Raw genomic sequence first — 18016 nt, forward strand, 5'->3', positions numbered from 1 at the left:
CATCCCAGACGATTAGGAAAAGAATTTTGATGCCCACTAGAATCTCTCAAAAAGATTGCCATTCACAACCCACAGAAAAATCTTTTATAATTCTCCTCTCCAGCGCTCTCTTCCTAGGACTTCCGCGTCTCAGCAGATGCCTGAGAGACTGTCTTCTAGCTCTCATGGTGGTTTTTCTCTTTTCCGCCTAACTACCTTCCTGAATCTGTGTTTTCTCTTGGGAGTTCTTTACAGTCTAAATATACAACCCAGCTCACCTGCTGCAACATTGCAGATGGGAAGAAATCACCAGAGACAGAGAGATATTTGCTGTTAGTTCCTAACATGTTTAGTCATTGATAATGGCATTTAACACGGTGGCTCTCAACCCAGGCTCTATATTAGACTCACCAAAGGAGCATCCAAAAATAACCCAGCTCAGGGCCCATGGCAGAGAAACCAGAAAGACAAAGGCAGAGTTCAAGCATCTCTAAATGATATTTCTGTCACGTGTTTTCCAGTGCCTTAGAAAGCCCCCCTCGCTACTGTACCTGGAAGCCCCGTCCCTGCAGATCTCTCTCTCCTTTACCTGGATCGGCCTGACAGCAGGAGCCAAGGGAGCAGACAAGGCGTCACCCTCAAAAGTGCAGGAAGGGGAGGCTGTATGTACTGATAACAAATTTTGTCTGTACCCAGAAACTGACTCCTGTTTTTTGTCCTGTGATTAAACCTTTTACTTCTCTGAGGTCATTAAACTCTTCTTCCAAGCAGAAGTCCTTGCCTCAATTCCCTACCTGCAACACGCCTTTCAGAAACTGGGTGATGTTTTGGGATCCCTCTTCCCTGACAATAAACCTTTTGTCTCCACCTAGCTCTAGAATCTCAGCCTTGACCTAAGTGTGGTCTGCCCACCTGCAGGGTCTTATACCATTAGCCATCTCAGAGCTTCTTAATACCCCCCAAAACTACTGCCAGGACCTTCCCCTGGTGCCTGAGGCTAGATTTCTGCCAACCATCTTCCTGTTTCATTGGATCTCTATTAGCTGTGCCCAAGTCCTCTGGGTACTGCAATTCACTGTGCTGTGCGGTGGCCCCGCACAGGAACAACCCGCCTTTCACTAGTCACTCTGGCATGGTCACAAGCTTCTGCAATAGAATGAAGGTAACATTCCCTGAGCAACGATAGAAAGATCTTTTTTATACTCCCCTCAAACCATGGAGAGCACTCCTAAGCTGACACTCCGTTATCTCAATTGTTTGAATCTCCTTAACTACCAGATCAGTTTTACTCCACTGTAGAGGCCTACTTGTTGTAAAGTACACACTGAATTTTACTTAGAAAAAAAAAAGAGCTTTTAATTCCAAATTTTTTAGGTATTAATTTTTCCCTGTGTTGACCAGAACCCTCATGGCTTAAAAAAAAATAAAAATAAAATAGAACACTTCATAGTGCTCCGTTTCTGTGGGTGTGAACAATAGTGCCCAGTCACACACACACTTGAGTGTTGTTGAACGGTGCGACGTCTAACTTCCTGCACTGCTCTAGAACCCAGAAGCAGACCTAGAATGCGGCTGACCAGACCCCCGGAATCCTCCCTGCGAGCCCGCGCCACGCGTCTTCTCATTCCAGGGCTGGATGGCGATGACTTCCTGGCTGTAGGCCTGCGCGATGGCAGCGTGGTGTACAGTTACAACCTGGGATCCGGCGCAGCGAGCATCAGCAGCGACCCTCTTGACCTGAGCCTCGGGATTCACACGGTCCGTCTGGGGAGGCTCTTCCAAAGGGGCTGGCTGAAGGTAAAAAGTCATTCCTTCGTCTGTCCCACAGACTCAGTGCTACCTCACTGTCGGGTCTGTGCGGCGGTGCAGAGGTGACAGGCCGTGCTGCCTGCTGCCACGAAGTCACAGATCAGTGCACAATATGGAGGACAAGAGGGATGATTGCAATTAACTGGTGCGGGAATAAATAAGGGGGATGACTGACTTAAGCATTCAGGAAATGCTTCCCCAAACAAGTGATGCATAAGCATAACTTCAAATAAACAGCTGTTTGGAAAAAAGAACAATGGCTGGTGTGGGCTTAAGAAATGCAAGTAGTCGGTTTGGCTTCCAGGTGAGGAGAAGCAAGAGAGGTGAGGAGAAGTGGACGGGAAGGGTCTACACCATCAAAGGACTTAGATGTCACGCTAAGAAGTTTAGATTTTTACCTATGGAGCTATAGAGAACCACTGAGAAATGTAAGAAGGGAGGGCGGATAGCATAGTCATTTTCATTTTTTGATAAAAGACTGGTTGTTGCATGAGAATAGACAAAAGAGCAAAGCAAGGCTAGATGGAGGAGGACAGTCAGGATGCTGGCTCCCAAATCTGTGAAGAACTGTGACTTTGATTAAAATGCAAAGCCATGACTGCTATATTAATATAGCTGTGGTAACAGACACCAGCAGAGAAGCAAGAAATTGAGTGGTAAAGTGTTTTTTATTTCTTCAAAAATTCAGGTTTTTATTAATTTTTCATGCCAAGTTAATGGGAAATAAGAGTATCATACCAGTTCACCTTGGAGAATTAATTCCTTTTTTAATAGATTCTGATTTTTTTCCTTTCAAGGTAGATGATCATAAAAATAAATCCATCATCTCCCCAGGAAAACTGGTTGGTCTCAATGTCTTCAGCCAGTTTTACGTAGGTGGCTACAGTGAGTACATTCCACATCTCTTGCCACATGGAGCAGATTTTAAAAATGGCTTTCAAGGTAAGACATGGATGATTTTTACACTACACCCACTTGTTTCAAAATTTGAGAAAAGAAAGTACTTTTAAAAAGTATACTTCTAGTTCCTAAACCAGCTATGTGGATTGCTTTCTAATTGAACTTGATCAAAGTTTGATTTTAGTGGAAAGCATTCATTCTTATTAACCCCTTACTTCCTAGGTGCTAGGTGCTTAGGATGTTTCAGTGAAAATAAAAAATCCTAACATTCATGCGTTTACATTCTACTTGGTCAAAGGAAGGAACAGATAATAAACACTAAATATAATAGGACAATAAATTCTGTGGGGCAAAATAAAGAAAAAGTAGAGTGATTTTTTTTTATATAGAGGGCTTTTTGATATGGGTTAAGTAGTGTAGACCTCATGGAGTCACATTAAAACTGAAATTCCATCCAACTTTGCAATGTAGTTGATATAAAAGATGAGTGACAGACTGCAGCCAACCAATCCATACCACGGAGGTGTGGTCCTGTTACCAGGGAGACCCGAGTTAGAGGACTCCCTCGCCTCGGTTCTTGCCTTGCTCACAAGAAACTTCAGGCAAGCACCAAGCTAGTCTGAATGCCCCACGTGTAGAAGAAACAAAGTTTTTAGTAAGTTTGTTCTATACACTTGAGCCCAAAATACAAGTGGGCGCCCAGCTAATTTGGGTGCCCTATCAACTATCAGACTCCAGGAGTTATATACTTTAGTCAGCTTCTAGGTACCCCCTCCTTCTCTCCCTTTCAGACCTTGGGATTAATATACTGTTACAAAGGCTTCCTTTCCCAGCTACGTAGCTGAAAGGTTATACACAGAATTTCAAGGGCTCCCCTCCTCCTACACTATCACAGTTTTGCTTGTGATGTTTGGAACTCCTGGCAATCTTACTGGACCAAGCTCAGGACTGCTGAACCACTGGGTGAAAACTGTCTCCTTTTGTTTCCAGCCTCTTGTTTTAAGTTCTTCATTAGACTGCACTGGGCAGGGCCCCTGCTTTATTTCCCCTCCAGCCACTCATTTCTAGCTGCCACCTAACAGTCCCACAGAGGCCACCAGAAACCAAAAGATTTAAGACCCAATGCCATGCTTGGGTAAGTAATCGGTTCACCATAGTCTGTCTTCCAGTGTTCAAAATGGAACATTCAGTCTTCCTTATAAAGGTGATTCATAGTAGAGTTATAAAATAAACACATGCTTTGAATTGTTATAATAATGCATTTATTGAAAATAACCTCTTTGGTGGATTCCTAGTCCCAAAATATTCAGTCAAGGGGCTACTCATTACAGAGTCCTGAGCTGCTCACCCATGACCAGCCCAGCCTCTATCAGCAATCAAGGAAGGGTGACCAGGATGTGATACATGTCCCCGTGAGACATCAAAAGCCATTTTAGGCACTCGAGTTCCCTGCCTGCCTGGCATCAACCTTCTCCCCACCTTCAGTGACTTCTCTGCCCAGTGACGCAGAGGGGCCATGTGCTTGAAACATACAAAAGCAACATAGCCGATCCAATACAATACAAGGTCAGATTTCGATAAAATTAGTTCATTGTGCCAAGGCTCTCAAAGAAACTTTTTCTTTGAATGTGTAATCAGGGCTGATCCTTGGTTTGAAGACTATTAAGGCAGTCAGGTAAAAAAAATCAAGAGCTCAACAGTTCTTTCACAGTGGGAGACAATCTGAAAAGGATTGTAAGGGCATAACAAATCAATGAGTTTTTAAAGACATTAAGTTCAAGGAAAAGGATGGATTAACTTAAGAATGTGTAAGCAGCACATCTTCCGCTCAATGAAACAGAGGCTCCTTGGGGTCACCACAACCTGCTGCCATTTAATCACAGGCATGAGCCTTCCACAAATACTCTGGATGTAGCATCAAGGACAACATCATGGACTCTGGAACCCAACTGCCTGGGTCTGCATCTCAGCTCTGCCACCAGCCAGCTTCACGGCCCTGGCTAGGAACCGCCCTGTGCCTCGCTGGGCCTCATCTGTAAAATGGGACAGTAACAGTACTTGTCTGGCTTGTAGTTCTGAGAGTGAGTTATAGAAAGAGAACACAGATTACTGACTGGCTTAGAGTGTTCCCTGTGTTCCCGAGGATGGTGGTGCTGCTGGCGGGAGGTGACCCAGCTCCAGTCACACAGTAGGTGAGAGCACAGTCCCTCCAGGCTGGCTGTCTCCAGACTCGGGCCCTGCAGCCTGGCAGCCATGTCACTCTGAGCTTTTTATTTAAACTCTCTGAGCCGCCATATTCTGTAAAATAAAAACACCTACCCCAGAGGGTTCTTGTGAGTTGGTCAAGTAACTACAGTAATGTTAACTGCTCAACCCACAAAGCAGCAGTACATGATAAACACTCAATAAATATTAACCAATATCAGGGCTCCATCCAGTTGGCAGTGGACTTGACAGTTTCAAATTGACTAAAGTCCAATGCTTCCTGGTTTCCTGGTGTGTTTTTTTGCCCTTCTGTTAGGAACTTTTCTTCACATCTTGACAAGGAGAACGAAGGGAAGCTTTCTGCAAAACTTCTTTCTGTCATCTTCTCCTGAAGTGTGTTAATGAGGCTGAGTTCCGCACAGTAACAGCTGGCCCTTCCTGTGAGAGAAATGCTAGGATTTCCCCCCATCTGGAGAGAGGCATGTCGGCTGCTGTGGTCCTGAGTTAAGGTGCAAATCCTGGGAGGGTCTTCTTGGGAACTGCCACTTAATCCACAATCTTATGGAAGCTCCAGGTCCTTAGAAGCCCCTGATTTTATCGTTTGTCTCAAATTCTTGCTTCATGTCTGCCTCTCCTTCATTAGAAACTAGCATTTACTATATACTACAAATTATGGACAATTATTACCAACCTACCATAAAGAGCAGATCACAACTATACGATCAACCTATGAGTCCCCCAAACTGATCTCTATTGGCTCTAGAGAGTGATACAGGGTGACTGCTTTAAAATACCAGTTTCTGAACTCTACCCCAGAACTACTTAATTGAAATTTCTAGGAGGGCATCTAACAATTTGCATTTCACAAAGCCTTTCCAGATCTGGAAATCACTACATTAATTAATCATGCCAAAGCAAATAGACTTATAGAAGAATTTAGTAACTAGTCTTATCCTAGCCTAATTATTAAATTCTGACATCACTAAAACATATAAATAAGGCCTAATTATTGTTCTTTAGAATGGGGGTTAAATCATACACAGTATCTGATTTAGGCTTTCGTGTTTCTATAAACACTCCTGATCACTGACTCTAATCCCGAAGTTCTCGGCAGTCTAAAATACAAATCTCCAAGTCGCATCAATTACCAAGGTGCAGGATTCTCATGTTGAGGGTCAGAGGTGGGCTATAGTGGGTTCCTGAGCCTCCTGAAATCAACTGTGTGTGCCCGTGTGCATTTTTCTAGAAGGTCCATAAATTTCATCAGTGTTCTAAGATCATTTACTTTCTCTGACAGACCTACTAGCCCGGATATAGAATTAAAAATTGCTTTTGACTAATGTGAACATGGGGAAATCTGTTACCCCATCCACCTACTATTCTAGTGTTCCCGCAATTAGTGTTCATTGATAGAGGAATAATTAAATACTTATTACTCAGCTGAATACAGTGAACATAACCTAGACTCAGATTCACAACCACACTGTGAAGATGTGTTATTCTGTCCGATAGTGCCCTACCTTGTCAGTATGGTCAGTTTTTTGCTAGTTCAATTTTTCTCTCTCTTTTTTAATTGCATGAGACTTTTCAAAAGAGTTCATCAGAGGAAAAATGATTTTATGGCAATAATTTAAATATTCTCTTACTGTCAAAAAATCCATTGCTTATTTGGAACTTAGCCAGTCTGAATGGCTCTAAAATTCTTTATTATAACTACTATATCACATGCAAGATATATGTATTGAATACCTGTTGCATCATTCTATACGAAGCAGATTACATTTTATCTGTTATATTAATAGGAGTCAAATTATACAATATACATTCTACAAATGGCTGCAAGTATAATTGCCTTTAAATTGGTGATATGTTGACTGAGAAGAAGCATTTCTCTAAAATAAACACATTTAAATATTTGTAGTTGCTAAATATTTCTCAAATATAGCATTGCCATATTTTTAGTCAGAAACATATTTTAGCAGTTCCTCATAATGAAAGTATTTCTTATCCATATAAAAGAGAAGAGATTTAAAATGAACAGTTTCAGACATTAATAATACATTTAACAAAGTTTTTTGGTGCACAGTTATAAAAACTACAAAACCTACTATTAGCATCCTACAATTTTTTGTTAAAAATAATTTTTTAATAAAGGAAATGAAGGATTTCCGCCCTGACCAGTGTGGCTCACTGGGTTGTATGTTGTCCCGCAAAGCAAAATGTCACCAGTCTGATTCCCAGGCAGGGCACACGACTGGGTTATGGGCTTGGTCTCAGTGGGTGCGTGTGCAAGAGGCAACCAATTGATGTTTCTCTCTCACATGGACATTGCTCTCCCTTTCTTTCTCCCTCCCTTCCCCTCTCTCTAAAACTAAAATAAAGAAAATCTTCTAAAAAAAGGATTTCTGAGACAGTATGGTAGAGGGTGGGGTTGGTGGGTAAAATACAAGATCCGGCTGCCAGGCGTTACAACGGGCCAGTTCATCCATGTTATCTTATTCCTCTTAACCCATGGAGTATTTTTGTCACCATTTTAAAGGTGAAAAGATTGGCACTCAGATTTGGATCATCTAGCTATTATGTGGGAGAGATTGTAATTGAACTTGGACCCACCTGACTTCAATCCTCTCTTGCTCTCTGCTGAGTACCTTTGAGTCTGCAGAAGCCGTGGAAAACCCAGCTGTGTTAGTCTAGCAATCTGGTTATTCAGTATAAAGCAGCTAGCATTCATTCATTCATTTCTTCATTCAGTACACTATATTAGTGCTTTTTTGTGTAACATTAGGTGGCTTGGGGAAAGAAAAAAGATTAAATCTAAGGAAGAAAATTACAATTCTCTCATAATGAGACACTACTGGTGCATGCTTTAAGAATTGTGCTTGTTAGTGAGAATTATGTTAAAAAATAAACTCTTGACCTTTCAAGAGTTTAACCCATTCTTCTTCACCAAGAGAAATTATTCCATCCTTTTAGCTTCGAAAACTGTTTTCCAAGTAAAATCTGATCTAGCCTGTCTTTTATTATTTTCAAGACCCTATTTATGGTTAATGTCCATATGGATTTGAAACTACATCATAAACTCTGAGTAAGTGCCGAAGGAAATGAATAAAATTATATTTCAGTATCCTAAACAATTCCATAAATTATGCATTGAACTGCCCTTTTGTTTATATTTATTTAATGTTGGGGTAGAAAGGACCCTTTTTCCAAATGTACTGAGGTCTAATTGACAAATAAAAATGATGTATGTTTAATGTGTACAACGTGATGATTTGGTATACGTACACATTATGCAGAGAGTACCACAATCAAGTTCATTCGCACATTCATCACCTAACAGTCAGTTTTTTGTGTGTGTCTCTGGTGAGCACATTTCAGATCTACTTGCTCAGCAAACTTCAGGTGAAGTTAACTGCACTCACACCCTGCACATCGGATCCCAGGACCTGCTCGTCTTTGACCTGGAAGTCTGTGCCCTGTGACCAGTAGCTCCCCACTTCCCCCTGCACCAGCCCCTGGCACCCACCATTCTACTCTGCTTCTATGGGGTCAACCTTTTAAGATTCCAGATATAAGTGAGGTCATACATTACGTGTCTGTAAAAGACCTTCCTAAGGAAAAATGCAAAATCCATGGAGGAAAAATAAGGTAAATGTGGCAACATATTATAAACTTCTCCACGTGAAAATAAAAACTTCACCATAAGCAAAATTAAATAGCAAATATTAAACTGGAGAAAGTATTTAAAATGGACAACAAACAGCTAATATGCTCATTAGAGAAAAACAATATATAATAAGCAATGAAAAATTACAAATGACTGATAATTTTAAAAGATGTTCAACCCCAATCAAAAATAGTAGAAGAGTTTGCATTTTATAGTTTATTTCATTTAAAGATGAGACAGCCCTCGCCAAGTGGTGCAGTTGGTTGGAGCCTCGCCCTGTGCACTAAAAGGCCACAGGTTCCATTCCGGTCGGGGCACACGCCTAGGGGGCAGGTCTGTTCTCCAGTAGGGGCACGGATGGGAGGCAACTGACCGGTGTTTCTCTTTCACAGAAATTTTTCTCTCTGTGTGTCTCTACCTCCCCACCTTCCTCTCTCTAAAATCAGTGAGCATATCCTCAGATGAGGATTTGATTTTATTTTACTTTATTTTATTTTGAAATATGGATACTTGTCTTATTCTTTTTTTTAATTCTTCTTACTCTTTTTTTATTGTTGTTCAAGTACAGCTGTCTGCCTTCCCCCGCCCCACCCCCAACCCATGGGTTTATTCTAAGTAATTGAAAGCCACTAAAAGAGTTTAGCCTGGAGGATGACTTCATCAGATTTGATTTTATTATTTATTTTTGTTTTTTAAGTATATTTTATTGATTATGCTATTAGAATTTTCCCATTTTTTGTTCCCTTTATCCCCTTCTGCCCTGCACTCCCCCTCCCACCAGCATCCCCAACCCCTCTTAGTTCATGTCTATGGGTCATACATATAAGTTCTTTGGCTTCTACATTTTCTATACTATTCTTAACTTCCCCCTGTCTATTTTGTACCTACCATTTATGCTGGATCATTTACGGATCATTTCCCCCATTCTCCCTCTTCTCTCACCACTGGTAACTCTCCATTGGATCTCCATTTCTGTGATTCTGTTCCTGCTCTAGTTGTTTGCTTAGTTTGTTTTTGTTTTTGTTTTTAAGTTCAGTTGTTGATAGTTGTGAGTTTGCTGTTCATAGTTTTGATCTTCTTTTTCTTAGATAAGTCCTTTTAACATTTCATATAATAAGAGCTTGGTGATGATGAACTCTTGAACCTGACCTTATCTGGGAAGCACTTTATCTGCCCTTCCATTCTAAATGATAGTTTTGCTGGATAGAGCAATCTTGGACGTAGGTCCTTGCCTTTCATGACTTTGAATATTTCTTTCCAGCCTTTTCTTGCCTGCCTTTAAGGTTTCTTTTGAGAAATCAGCTGATAGCCTTATAGGAATTCCTTTGTATATAACTCTCTTCTCTAGCTGCTATTAAGATTCTCTCCTTATATTTAACCTTGGGTAACCTAAGTATGATGTATCTTGGTGTGTTCCTCCTTGGGTCCAATTTCTTTGGGATTCTCTGAGCTTCCTGGACTTGTATGTATATTTCCTTTGCCAGATTGGATAAGTTTTCTTCCATTGTTTTTTCAAATAAGTTTTTAATTTCTTGCTCTTCCTCTTCTCCTTCTCACATCCCTATGATTCAGATATTGGAATGTTTAAAGTCGTCCCAGAGATTGCTAAACCTCTCCTCATTTTTTTTTTGAATTCTTCTTTCTTCATTCTGTTCTGGTTCAATGTTTATTTCCTCCTTTTGTTCTAAGTCATTGATGTGAGTCCCAGTTTCCTTCCCTTCACTGTTGGTTCCCTGTATATTTTTCTTTATTTCACTTTGTATACCCTTCACTTCTTCCTCTATTGATTGACCAAGCTTAATCAATTCTATGAGCATCCTGATTACTAGTGTTGTGAACTCTGCATCTGATAGGTTGGGTATCCCCTCCTCACTTGGTCCTATTTTTGGAGTTTTGATCTGTGTCTTTATTTGGCCCATATTTCTTTGACTCAGCACACCTGTTACATTATAAGGGGCAGAGGCTTAGATATTCACCAAGGCGGGGCAACTCTCTTCACTGTGTTGTGGTGCTGTATGAGGGGAGGGGTCACAGAGCGAACAGTGCTGCTTGCTTAGCTCTCGCCCTGCTTTCAGTCACTTCCTCCACTACCCACAAGTAAATTTGGCCCTTCTGGTGCTGATTCCTGGGTGGGTGGGTTTGTGCACATTCTAGGACCCCATGTGTCTCCCAGATGAAGATTTTTAAAAAATGAAACAGATAATATTCTCTTGCACTGAGGTGCCTGTGAAGCAAGTATCCCAATACAGTGTAGGGGAGATATAATTGTGCAAAATATCTATGACACTTGGAGCATTTGTATCTTTTTCCCTAGTAGTTTTAATTCTGGAAATTTATACTAAGAAAATAATTAGCAAATGCACAAAAATATACCTACAATAATATTTATTATAACATTATTTCTAATAACAAAAAGATTAAAATGTGTCAATTTCTCAATAATTGAAGGTTAATTAAATACTTTATATATAAGACAATATTACACCATCATTTAAAAACAGTTAATGTGATAAGAGTTAATGGTATTTATGCCATACAAACCTTTGGTATACTGCTATGTATTATATAATTTAATGAGGATTCTACTTTTGTTTAAAAAAATACAACTATGCATAGAAAACATATTTTTATGTGTTTTTATTTTTACATACTTTATTATTTTCTTAAAATTGACATGGTTATTTTGTGTGTTTAAAATGTTACTTTAAAAATAAGAAAATAACTGTCTTCCTATTTTATTATTTCTTCCACTTTTTACATGAAGTATTTTTCCCTTTTCCAAGGCTGTATTTTCTCCATTCAAGTTCGCACTAGGAAGGATGGCTATTTCAGAAGGCTGGGAAACCCTGAGGGCCACCCAAATGCTGGCCGCAGCGTTGGCCAGTGTGATGCTTCTCCTTGCACTTTAATGAACTGTGGCAATGGTGGGACATGCAGAGACCGTGGATCTACTGTCTAGTAAGTATGACACCAGGAGCGAAAGTAGCAGGTTATTTGCATTGTAACTGGTACTTTACTCCTACAAACTAGGAACACATACTGACCCTCATGTTTTAAATGTTTTCATGTAGACTCGCTAGACAACTAGGAGACAGATAAAGGCAACTAGAGAAGGATCAGCACAGCAGTGATGCCATCTTCTCAGTTCTTTTAAAACAGTGGAAACAAGCCCTGGCTGGTGTAGCTCAGTGGATTGAGCACGGGCCTGCAAACCAGACAATGGCGGTTCGATTCCCAGTCAGGGCACATGCCTGGGTTGCAAGCCAGTTCCCTGCAGGCCACTTCCCAGCAGGGGACGCATGAAAGGCAACCGTACATTGATGTTTCTCTCCCTCTCTCCTTCCCTTCCCCTCTAAAAGATAAATAAATAAAACAAAACAAAAACAGTGGAAACAAATCATTACATCTCATTCCAGTCACCAGTCACCATGGAACACATATCTCAAACTCACAGTCTTCAGAGTGTTACCGGGAATGTTCGTCATACGTGTTGCTATTCCATAGTGCTATTTCCTTTCATGTCCAGGTTGGAGCCCCTTTAAAAAGGGTTGTCCTGTCCAGGTGGAGCCAAGCAAAGCAGCACAATTTAACTTCCGAACCACTTTAGTGTGAAATCCAAATGTGAATGTGTTGAGTGGGGAGAAAAGAGCAAAGGAAAGGTTGTCTTATAAATAACTACTTTTGTCCATCATCTCCTCCGTGCATAAAATAGTATCTGAAGAGCTCTGAGCATTAGCTTTACCATTATGATTCTATCTTCACTCTTTCACAATTTTTTTAGTTTAATGTATTTTTATAGCAAATTTACAGGAACGGCATAGAAGACAGACAAGATTAAAAACATGTACTTGCACAATGACCGGTGTGGCTCAGCTGGTTGGGAACTGCCCTACGGAGAAAAAGGACATGAGTTCAACCCCCAGTCAGAGCACATGCCTGGGTTGTGGGTTCAGACGCTGTCAGAGTGCATAAGAGAGGCACCCAGTCAATGTTCATTGATGTTTCTCTCCTCTCTTTCTTTCTCCTTCCCCTCTCTCTAAAAATAAATAAATAAAAGCTTTTGAAGAAGACACATACTTGCATGCAGAACAATTCAGCATGTATAAAAGTCGAGTGAATGGATGGAATCTACTGTAGAATAAAAGTTCTAAAAACACCATGGAGTTGCCATAAATAAGAAATGTACTTGTTTTTTTAAAAATCCAAATGCAGGCATTGTCCAGAAAAATTTAACATGTTTATTTATAATTGTTGTAAAATGGAACTGCTGAAATTTGTTCACTGAAACATTTGACTTGCATTAAAATGTATATCCCTGTATTTATATATTTTTTAAAGAATCACACACAAATGAACGTGAAAAAAAATGCCAACCCCTGATTTCTGTCCCCTACTTTCCACTTCCAATCAAACACTCAGGTACCTTTTGACCCTATTGTGGGGGAAGGGATATACACAAACACACACATATGATGTTCAGAAGTACCAATAGTAGGAGGAAAAAAAAAAGGGGTTTTTTTTTAAAGAATGAAATGGTTACCATCATAATGGATTCTTAAGCATATTTTCCACGTTGGCAGGGTGCTAGCTGAAACGTCTTTTGGAATAATTGTTACGCGTTTGGCATGGAGAGCACACTGGTTGCTGCCTTCACAAAGGCCAACCAGCAGAGCTCACTTGCCTCCTGCAAAGCACCAAAAGCTGTGCCCTGGAAGCACAGATCTGTTTTGAAGGGCTGAGCAATAACTCACAGCGGATTCTGGAAGGGAAGTTTGAGGATCAGAAGAGAAGTTCAGTGGACTTGCGATAACGTCTGATTTTTCGGAGAGCAGAAGTACCAGGGCTGTAAAGATGAGGTTTCTTCACTTGTCCAGTAGAGGGCACACTCACGCTGGCGGCTTTTACAGCCAGTTGCTTCCTCTGCGCTTTACCACTGGTCGTTGGTAGAGAGTCTGCTTTCTACCTGCAATAATGTGGCGTTACTCCCTTTTCTGGTTACAGCTCCCCAACTAGAGATGGTGCTGGCCTTAGAGAGCAAGGGTGGCATGGTGGCAGCTGCAAGCACCCTACTTTTTAATTTTTTTTTAAGATTTTTATTTATTTCTGTTTAGAGGGGAAGGGAAGGAGAGAGGGAGAGAACCATCAATGTATGGCTGCCTCCCATATGTCCCCTGCTGGGAACTGGCCTGCAACCCAGGCCCTGACTGAGAACCGAACCGTGATCCTCTGGCTCGCAGGCCCACACTCAGTCCACTGAGCCACACCAGCCAAGGCACCCTACAGTTTTTTTTTAATCCTCACCAGAGGATAGTTTTTATTGTTTCATTGCTCTTAAAAAGAGACGGCGGGAAGAGAGAGGAAAAACATTGGTGTTTTCTCTCTGAGAGGAAATGTGAAAGAAACACGGATTAGCTGCCGTCTCTTAACGCCCTGACTGGAGGTGGAACCCACAACCTTCAAGTCCAGGGGAGGAGGCTCTCACCAACTGAGCCACACCACCAGGACCACGCTACAGTTTTTCATGAAGCCTTTCACTTGCTTTATAAGTTATGCAATATCATTTGCTCTCCGACTAAGCTTAATTATATTTGGAAGTACAAATTCACCTCACCTTATCTAAAAAAATGCGGCCATTCTTCAAGTGACTTATTAGGTGTTTTTGTTTTGCTTTGTTTGTTTGTTTTAACTGAGATAATGAATAAGCTCACAATAATAAAGAATGTGACCATAAAGAATGGGAAGTGCCAGTAAAAAAGTTAAGGTGAAGATGCAGGAAGGAAATCCACCCTAACTCCTTATTATCCCGTTTGGAACAAAGGGCCTGTTCCAGCACAAGAGCCACATGTATTGATCCTGGAATACATGGGAATACCTGGTGCCGTGTGGAGATGGACACAACTATTTGAAGATTGTTTTAATCACCACAGAAAGTTTTCTTGACTTGTGATAATAAAAGTAATGTCTTACAGCACTCTGTGGCCAAAAAAAAGCATTTTTATATACATTATTTTCATTGCCCCTATTTATCACTTTCTAAATTCATCTGGGACTATCCTGGCCCCAACTTAAGGCACGGCAAACTAAGCCCAGATTATGATTAAACGAGGACATACCAACATTTTGTAAGTGGCACCACAGGACTCCAAACCCAATCTCCCGGTTCCTGGATCAAGATTCTCTCAGGACCTAACTATTAAGAAATGAATTTAAAAGCAGTTAGCAATTTAGATGACTAGTGTTAAGTACTTCTTATCTGATTAGTGTAATCTATTCATTTATTCTCAGTTTTTTAAAAAATGTTGACGTGCCCTGGATGGTGTGGCTCAGTGGGGTGAGCACTGGCCTGCCAACAGAAAGGTTGCCAGTTCGATTCCCCCTCAGGGCACCTGCCTGGGTTGTGAGCTGGTTGGGGCATGCAAATAAATAATCTTATTTTTAAAAAGCCTTGATGTTATCTTCACTTGGCATTCATATTTTTTCCAAATTGGAAGGACATTGCCTCATAACACATGGCCTGCGATTTCATCAATTCCCATGAGGGCAGAAAGCTGTATCTCACAGGCCAGCAGGAGAACCTCGATTTGAATAACAAATAAGCCTGAGTAAAGGGACAGATGCCTCTGACAAGTTTTTTTATAGGATTCTAAAATCTTTCCTATCAAATGGTGACCAATGTTCGGGATTCTCTTACTGACACAACAACAAAACATTTACTGTATCACTGGCATGTGAAACAGTACAGCAGAATGAGAGGTAGCTCTTGTGCCTGATACAACATTCAACGTACAGCTCCTGAACTTAAGAGGTGGATTTTATGGTATGTAAATTATACTTCAATAACGTTGTTTCAAAACATTCAGGTTCCCACTCATGGCCATCGAACTTCAGTAGCAGCATAAGTTTAAGGAGAATTATACTTTCCAACAGTGTTGTCTTCTACCTTGTCCCAGGCTCTCAATATAGTTTCACACTTTTATTTTATACCTGAATCAGAGAGTAATATTAAACTGAATTTCCTGGTAACATAATTGACAGCTCAAAGCTAGAGTTCAATCTTTCCTTGAAAAAATAGCATATAATGAAAATTTTTAAATGCTCAAGAAGAAAGTCCCCACCCAGAATTATAAACGTCATGGTGTTCAGAATCTATTCTCAAAACAAAATCTCAAAGCCACTCAAAGTGTCTTAACAGCTTAATTCTATTTCAAAAAAATTATAAACTGCAAATGCTCACTTTACTTCCACTCCTCCCAGCTGGAGGTGGAAGAGATTGTTTGGGGACGTAAGAACAAGTCTTGTGCCAAGTAAGGAGGGAAGGGGGGCTCGATAAGGCTTGGACCCGGTGCTGAACTCCCAGCACCTGCTAAAAGCCCTGCTTTCCTGCTCCAGGGACGTCAGTGAGCAAACACAGACGCAGCTGCACTCTAACACGATTTCTCAAACGAGAGCATAATAAGGCAGAGTTCATGTCAGGCCCTTATGCTCCTGGGATGAGCTCTGATGCAACAGAGAAACAGTAAACTATTTCTGTTGCTAGTAGCCTAGCTTAGGAAAAAAAAAAAAAGAGAAAAGGTTTGTTTGTTTAGTTCCAACTTAGGTCTGTATGTACATTTGTTTGGTACAAAGTGTTTTTAAGCAACTTTGACTTTATTTAAGTTCATCTTTGTTTAACCTTACGGTGACATCCTGACTGTGATTGAGGGTTATGGGCAGCATGTTCTCTTAAAAAGCACAACGTAGGAAACCAAGTTACAAACCAGATGGGGAAATTAGCCCCACAGACAGTAAGTCCAGAAGAAGCTCAGAGAATGTGGCTGTAATATAGGAAATGCATCAGAAAATTATAGTAAGTTCATAAATGAGGCTTATCTACAATATAAATCTGTCAGTTAGCAAAAAATCTCCCTGATCCAGAGTTTCCCAAATATTTTGGGCTCGCAGATACCTTCCAGGATCAGGTGCAAGATCAAGTCCTTTCCAAGATTAATGCAGATGCCAGAAGAAAAGTGTACGTTCCCAGAGCCTTCTCTGTACCACGAATGCCTAAAAGTGACAATTTCTTTGACTTCTGCTAAATGAGCCAAGTCGCTCACACTTTGACACAGATCAGACTGTTCCCACTGGTGCAGGGGAGGAGATGTTTGCAGCTCTGCTACGCAACAGAAAGGTTTGTTGCCCTCGGGCTTTCCCTGTGGGAAGGTTTACTGTGGGGCGGCCATGCCAACTCCGCAGTGAATACAGGGCCACTCCACCCCATCTCCGTACCTTCTCGTCTCATTTTGCTTCCACCGACCCTCTCGGTTAAAATAAACCTAATTGCTCTCCTGTGCTCAGACAAGAGCAATTCAGTTACTATATCCTCTTTTTGTAGCCCAGGTTCATGCTCACCATCTGCTACAGCAACTCAGCTAAATAATTTCCCCCAACATCTCCCTTTCTACGGGGAACTGAGTTCAACTGTTAGCAGAATACAGCGTTTTGCTCCCTAACCTGGAGGGCAGGACCATCAGGGCGGAGGCCCGCAGACCAGTGCCAGCCCTTTTTTATCAGGAGGAATTTCACCGCAGACTTCCGATGCTCTCCCAGATAGCATCAGAGAAAGGAAGGCCACAGGGAAACATGTGCGAGGGGATGATTACAGCAGCCCTTCCCTGACAACGTGGCGAGTCTTGACGCGCCCTCACATTCCAGGGTGCCCGAGGTTCACCCGTTCCAGCACTGGGCTGTGTATTTTGCAAAGGCTCAATTTTTGAGCGTGTCATTTGACATCCAGTCAGTTTTGGCAGGTAAAGTGATATCCACCCTACCACACTTACCTCCTTCTCCTAACTTGTTACTCAAACAGAAAAAATCATACAGAACAGCAATTTGACATGCGCGCGGCCACCCAACACAACAGATGTTTTAGGAGGAGATTCGGCAGAGTTTCCCGTGTCCCGTAAACAGCAGAGAAGTGAGTTTACATGCGGAAGAAGTGCAGTCCTTTCAGCAATGTGATCGTCTCTTATTAAGTAACACGTAGCTGTTCCATGATTCATATGACTTTTTTACCAAAGCACGTAGATTTCACTTTAACTGTTATATCTGTGCTTTTGCTGAGGCACAAGAAAACCCACAAATCTGTTACCAAAACTTTCTTACAGATCCAGCTCAGTAAATTTTCTGCAAGAACTTTCTCTTCCTGCCCTCATCTCACAGTGAGGATTTCAGTACTTTACCCTCATTAGCCTCAAGACATAGAAAAGAGTCTCTCTGATTTAAAACAATAAGAATATTTATTTGATAGCTAAACTGAACAAGCAGGTAAACCATGGTTTTTTTCCCTTGCACACTGAAGACTAATAATTGTGCAGTTATTGAGGGGATTAAATAAGTCACTACACACAAAGTACTTAAAACAAAGCCTGGCATTAAGGTGAAGTCCTAATAAATGCTGAATAGTGTACAAATATATTG

General features: G+C 41.1%; 1 protein-coding gene across 6 annotated transcripts in view; it reads left to right on the top strand.

Annotated features, from left to right (window-relative positions):
• The window catches only part of LOC119042335 (protein eyes shut homolog), a 76264-nt gene that overhangs the window by 20659 nt on the left and 37589 nt on the right, over positions 1-18016 (top strand). For 4 of the 6 annotated variants that reach the window (XM_053664998.1, XM_053664997.1, XM_053664999.1 and 1 more), the window contains 3 exons: positions 1610-1776; positions 2586-2730; positions 11344-11518. In XM_053664998.1, coding sequence (XP_053520973.1) covers positions 1610-1776; positions 2586-2730; positions 11344-11518 — 487 coding nt within the window. The remainder of the gene's footprint in view (positions 1-1609; positions 1777-2585; positions 2731-11343; positions 11519-18016) is intronic. The other 2 variants (XM_053664995.1, XM_053664996.1) reach the window with 2 other exon arrangements.

Source organism: Artibeus jamaicensis, unplaced genomic scaffold (assembly GCF_021234435.1).
Source record: "Artibeus jamaicensis isolate MK-2021 breed Jamaican fruit bat unplaced genomic scaffold, CSHL_Jam_final contig_388, whole genome shotgun sequence".
Taxonomy (NCBI): Eukaryota; Metazoa; Chordata; class Mammalia; order Chiroptera; family Phyllostomidae; genus Artibeus; species Artibeus jamaicensis.